The sequence below is a fragment of the Pyrus communis genome, chromosome 3, assembly GCF_963583255.1.
Source record: "Pyrus communis chromosome 3, drPyrComm1.1, whole genome shotgun sequence".
NCBI classification, from domain to species: Eukaryota; Viridiplantae; Streptophyta; class Magnoliopsida; order Rosales; family Rosaceae; genus Pyrus; species Pyrus communis.
This window is the reverse complement of record NC_084805.1, coordinates 13,501,590-13,508,142: the sequence shown is the minus strand read 5'-3', so window position 1 is coordinate 13,508,142 and position 6,553 is coordinate 13,501,590. Positions and strand designations below refer to the sequence as shown.

At 40.1% G+C, this 6,553-nt stretch overlaps 1 protein-coding gene across 1 annotated transcript; it reads right to left on the bottom strand.

Moving 5' to 3' along the window:
- Positions 1-1,886: 1,886 nt before the first annotated feature.
- LOC137729450 (inositol-tetrakisphosphate 1-kinase 4-like) lies at positions 1,887-6,293 on the bottom strand. Its single transcript, XM_068468399.1, has 10 exons — positions 5,889-6,293; positions 4,629-4,710; positions 4,366-4,398; positions 3,863-3,983; positions 3,681-3,773; positions 3,223-3,342; positions 2,950-3,126; positions 2,715-2,770; positions 2,531-2,615; positions 1,887-2,403 (listed from the first exon to the last, which is right to left on the bottom strand). Exons 1-10 carry the CDS (start codon positions 6,080-6,082, stop codon positions 2,312-2,314), a joined length of 1,053 nt encoding a protein of 350 aa, XP_068324500.1. The 5' UTR covers positions 6,083-6,293; the 3' UTR covers positions 1,887-2,311.
- Between the last annotated feature and the right edge of the window lie 260 nt (positions 6,294-6,553).

The window sequence follows — 6,553 nt, the reverse complement described above, 5'->3', positions numbered from 1 at the left end:
GGCCAGCAAAGTCCAAGGATCACAATACACAAGAGGGCCCAGTTACAAGATAATCACAATGCAAAAACCAAACCAACAGTTTTGAGCTCAGAAACAGACAACCCAAACAGAAAACCCTACATTCCTGCAACCATTGCCGCCACCGACGCGCTGTCGAGAAACCGCTGCATACCAAAACTTCAACCCGACACCTCCAGCTAACAAAATTCGCACGAGTGAAGGAGAAGAAATCGAAGGAAGCTAGTGAGAGATAACCCACCAGCAACAAAGCCACTGAAGACAAATCCATGGAGTCTAAGGATTGTTGGAACCAGGTGGGAAGGGTAGGAAAAGGATGGAAGAAAATCATGGAGATGGATGGTGGGAAAAGAAAAAAGAGGACGGGAAAGGGAGATCGGAAGTGATGGCTGAGAAATTTGATTTTTGGAGGAAATGGCAGATCGAAGCGGAAGAAAAAAATAGAAACTGAAAAAAGAAAAGGAAGCTAGCTAGGGCAGGCTGCGGATGGGGTAACGGAAAAGTAAGAAGAGACTCTCACAGCAGGGAGAGAACCTCTCACATGACAGGGAAATCACAAAACGACATGGGTGGCTCCGGCAGGGTTAACACAGTTTCTTCCCCCGTCTTCAGCCACGGTTTTACATGTTCCAGAAATTTCGCAAAGCATCTAAACCCTGGGCACAGCTATTGTGATCAAACGTACGCAAAACAGAAAAACGATTTGGTTACCAAACCAAACCTAATTAATACCCGAAAAAAAACATTTGAGACTTTAACCCACTTGCTTTTCCTCTCACCTCTAGAAATGTGAGATATTTCATTGTTCGTGAAACCCTAAATGTTGTTGGAGTAAATAATCGTCAACAAGGGCATTCTAGTGTGTTGTAGATTCTTACTTGTATTCCGTAAGTTGACCTAGTTATGTAGGGGTGCAACTCGAGCGTGTTGGGCGGGTTGGAAGGTCAACCCAATCCTAACCTCTAACTTTTACATTTCAAGCTCAGGTTTGGGTTAAGCTTCATTTGGGTTCATTTGGGCTTGGGTTTAACTAGGTTAGGGTTTACTTGGGTTGGGTTCGGGTTGCCTAACTTTTTCAAATTTAATCTTGTAACAACTTATTTATCAAGAATTCTTAAAAAAATTAAGCCAAGTAGCATCAAAGTTAGCTAACTTTAGTTTCATAAATCCATTTACTATAAAGCTTTAGGATTTAGAGACTACAAATATGGGTTGACTAATCAAAACCTCTTATTCCTTAAAAGCTTAAGTAATTATAAAGGGTAATTTATTAAAAAAAAAATATTAGAAAGCGTGTTGGCTTTTGGACTTGGCTCACTTGGGTGTAGTATGAGCATTAATTGATATGGGTTACAATCTGGTTAGATTGGGGTTGGTTACTTGGGTTGGGTCGGGGATGGACAACCAAATGATCAACCCAACTCAACCCAATCAATGAACGGATTGAAATTGGGTTGGGCTCGGACGGGTTATAACTAAAAAAAACCCACTTATTCGGGTTTAAAGTCAAGTTGGACGTGGATGGGTTCGGATTGGTTCAACCCAAGTTGCATCCCTACATTTATGCAACCGTTAATTTCTTGTGGCGGTGAACTCCAAGTTAGCTAGAAATAAATTAATCTCAATTGCTAAAATCACGATCAAATTTTCACTATATCACCTACATCTGATCGTTATGTAGCCAATATTTAATTTTCGTACATTGAGATTGATTTCTATCGTGTTAATCAAATTTCCAATTCTTTTCCACTTCAAAAATCAATCAGTAAAGTACAAGTAATGTATACCGAGCAGCAGTTTCTATCAAAATTCATGTAAGAAACCAACTGACACAGAAGTGGGAGTGGAAAGTGGGGCAATGAGATGAGAAAACATCTAATTAATTGACTCGAATCGGAAAGCAAATTTTCGGACGAAGAGTAGGAGAGATGACAACGCAGCTTCTCTTATTCGTCTGTTATTGAATTCGCTTTATAACAGAGACAGTTCCGGCAGAGGGGGCGGTGTCGCTCCGGCCGAATCCTTCACAAGAAATGGCCCACAAAATCGAATTTTAGACGTACAGGAGGGACATTTGCTACTTCTAAGCCCAGCAACAACATAAAATATCACAAGTATTTATAGGCCTTGGACAGCAAGAACCTTCTGTACAGGCGAGTGTTACTTGAGCAAGGGGCATTTCGTACCAATCGGTAACTAAAGACGCCAAAGCAAGATGCGAATGTTCCCCAAATTCCAAGGAGGCCTACATCTGTCTGCGCGAAACATCATATACAGTGGGTACTTGCACTGGTTACGTAGCGAGTCTTTTCTTATGCTTGCTCTGCACAAGGCTTAGTAGGAAATCTGTAAATATGTGCTCGTAGTCTGGCATTTTGCCGTAACCTGTAATTCGTTCAAAACATTCAATACACACCATGGAAACTTTGCAACTGTCAACATACAGTAGATTAAGTGACGTGATACAGATATTTGCGAGGATGTAGAGTAAATGCAAACAAACTGTACTTGCCTGGAAAGTAGTTGATGTCAATGACATAAAAAACATCCTTTGTCCCATACTCTCGAATCATATCAACATTGAATAGCCGAAGGCCCTAGAAAAAGTCCAGTGTTAACTTCTACCATTGCACAACGAGAGAGAGAGAGAGAGAGAGAGAGAGAGAGAGAGAGAGAGAGAGAGAGGTAGAGGTTACCAATCGTTGGCGGAGCTCCCTTGCAAGGTTCTCTAACAAAGGCCGTTGAGGAAGTTCTGCAACAATAATGCCATTTTTAAGTAAGGGGCCCAAGGACCAATAAGGTAGTTTTAGCAACGTATCATTGAAACAGCATTTTGCAAACAGAAAGGAAAATCATACTAGTTTGAAGAAAAGAGGGAAAAAACTTTTTATTATAACAACCAATATATTAAACATGTTTAAAGGATTTTACCAGCAACACTAGGGTCAAGGTCTGCATCGTCTGCTGAAGCCGCAGCACATGAAACCCTTGGGAAACGGAAGACACCAGCAAGCTTTTCTAGTTCACGTTTACTGATATTGGGAAGAGAGAAACGCCTTACAACCTTTATGGCTTCCCCAACGATATAAACTTTAAAGAGAACACCACCTACAATGCGGCAAACAAGAGGTAGAAAAAGTATAATTAGAACTACAACGTGGTTGAAAAAGATATAGTAATCAAGTACCAGTTGCCACATTATACCGTGATTTACAAACTCCTGCAGGACCAAGGGAGGTTCGAGTTCTGAGAGGGAGCATTTGTCATAAGCAAGAAATAGTTCATGTGACTTGGCACTACCATCCACAACCAGTGGTTTGACAACTGAAATACAAAATAAACAGATGTCAATAGTTGAAGTATCCAAGTCAGGATTCATCAGTCTGCAATAGCTGACAACAAAGCTCCCCTACCAAATTGTTCAAAGAAGCCTGCCTCCTGCCAATCATTATGACTATACATACCATGAAAACGTTAGCCATGGAAATCCAGAGGATCTCTAGGCTATATCAATAAATCCTTGTGCAACCATCACGTTGGTATGTAGATGCCATAATCGGTTTCATTCAGAGGAGGAAACTGTGTCCTAACACTAAAAGAAAAAACCAGTGCCCCTGAAAACACACCCAAAACACACAAGAAGAAAGATAAAGTAACTGTACCCAGAGGCAACTTTAGCCCAGCTTTATCAACTTCATTTGGAATAGATGTTGGATCTTTAGTGACAATCAACTGCTTTGGAACACCAACTGTGCCTATAGGAACCAAAATGAAAAAAATCTAACCACAACTTTTCCTGTATACAATCCACAGTTTTCATAAAGAGTAAAGGAGAAAAAAATACCATAGCAGTCAGACAAGTTTAGATCAGCCACTTCCTGAAGCATGGACTGGCGGTTGTATAGATGTTCTACTGAATTTGGGGGATCAAGAACAGTTACTTCTGGATGTTTTTGTCTGTAATCCTACAAAGGAAAGGCTGGGAAAGTAAACACCAACAACAGACAGATAAACTCCCAGGACTCTGCTCAGGTGGTTTAATGGGGAAAATGAGATTGACTTTTCATGAATAAAGGATAGACCAAAAGAAAACTGGTATGTTGTACTTGGCCCAAGGATCTACAAATTTTAACCAGAACCTGCATTTTAAACAACAATGGAGTTCCTAGTCTCCAACTCACTGCATTCAATACATCTTTTAAACCATCTCACAAACAATATTCCAGCATTAACACAAAGCAACCTTTTATATCATTCAGAAGTACATACAGCACCACAAGTTCATTTCCAATACACGACAAAGGAGAAGGAAGACAAGAAAGCATCTTGGAATTTGTATGGACAAACCTCAATAACCTCGGACCACTCTTTTCCCGACAACTGGAAGGAACAAAGTTTTGTTAGATATATTAAATATGGCATATACTTGTCAAAATACAATGAACAAATTAATTAGTAAAACAAAAGGGGAGGGGGATATTGAATGGCATGATCAACGAGTCCAAATCTTACAACCAGAGGCAGCCTTTAACTAGAAAAAATGCTTTTAAGATTGGAAAAACTGTCACAGGTGAGAACGAAAAGGTCTAAAAGAACATATGAGCACTCACCTTATGCAAAACAACATCAAAGGGTCCTTGATCTGAAAGTGGCTTGTTTACATCAATTGCAATGAAGAGGATCCCCTTATTCCTGCACCCCAGAAATGTTTTACTAAATCGAGTGTCCAATCAGTTTGCACCAGTTTCAAAACTTGGGTTCAGCAGCGTAAAAATTATAATAATGACAAAATAAAATAAAAAACCAACCAACACACCGAAGAACCATTCAAAAGATGTGAAAGGGCAGGAGGCAGCTAGAAAATCCTTTCAATTACGATGCTAAAATTATGAGTTAAAACTCAAAACTCTTTTAAGACAAATTTATCACGAAACTGAAGGACGTAGGTAATATCTTTGCAGTCCTATACTTTATACAAGGTTTGAAAATGTACACATAGCAAGTCAAGCTTATGGCTGCGACTCGTCAAGAGTCTGACTCTCGAGCACAAGTAACAATCTGCACAGTAGCAAACCTGTTTATGTGCAGCTCATCTGCTACACAAACAGGTAAGTAGCAAAAGATTCATTCAAATCATTCAACTACAAATGTAAAGGCACCTAAAAGAAGGGGCAAATTGTCCACCCCACTTAGTCCCAAATTCATATGTGCAATTACGTAGGGATGAAGGATAAGATTGTAAATAAGTACTCTAAGTAAGACAGAAGTGGGAAAATCATTATTGTTTTTAGAAGTTTTTGGAAAACAGAAGCAAGCACCAAGAATTGACTTTGGGTTCCTCTTAACCCCCAAAATGGTATATGTGATGGAATATTCCCCCCATTTGTCTCAGTCAGAAACACCAAACACCAAGATTCCAAAACCCACTGGAGAAGAAGCTTGGATGGAAAAGCCAAGCAACACACTTTTCCCTTGATCAATATTGCCAAAGCTTAAAACAATATAGACAAAAACATCCATATCCCCCTCCAATCACACACCCACTGCAACCCAAAAAAAGCCACTTTCTTTTTCCTTTGTTTCTTCTTTTATGCTCATAAAATCAAAGACATGCAAACTGAAACTAGAAAACAAGAGATACGCACACATAAGGAAACTACACAACAAAACCTCACAAAGCTTCAAAATTTCACATACATACAAGTATATAGTTACACACACACACACACACACACACACACACACACACACACAGAGATATATATATATATATATATATATATATATATATATATATATGCAAACACATGATAAGAATGTGTAGTGTGTGCAAATGGTAAAAAGATTGGTGGGTTTTTTATACAACATACCTAGCCAAGACAACGAGTTTGGGCTGCAAGAAGCTCTTCTTCTTCTTGGAGGTCAAGGCGTACCCGACGACAAGTTTCGGCGGCTGAGAAATCCCAAAGCTGACGATCGAATTCAATTCTCTCTCATTTTCTCCATTCTCCTCCCCCTCCGCTCTTCCGTCGTAGCAAGGAGGAAGCTCGCCGTTCAGCCTCATTTCGGCACCAAATCAAAATCCGAAAGAACCCCAATTCAGAAATCGATTCACGCGTTTCAAATTCCCAATCTATTCCAGGAAATGAAATCCAAATACGAATCCGGAAGCGGGAAGAACAGGGACGGACAGATATAGATAGATTGGAGTGAGGAACAATTGGTTTGCTTGTCCCTGTCTCAGACCAAGATTTTATCTCTTGTGTATATATAAAATGGGCACGCGACTATATATAGATGCGCGAATGGCGCGTCGTGTGAGGTGGATCCTACTGCGGAGACTAGTTAACGAACGGATCAGATACTCCACGCGGGCGCGTGCGCGAGTGGGGTTGTGGGAAGTGTTCGTTCTACAGTGAGAGTAAAATGAGGGAGGAAATGGAGGAGGAAGGAGTGGATATTGCGAGGGAATATTCAATTTGCAGGCGACACACGAGAGAGATGCGCCTCATTAGTCACTGTGTGTATAATTATA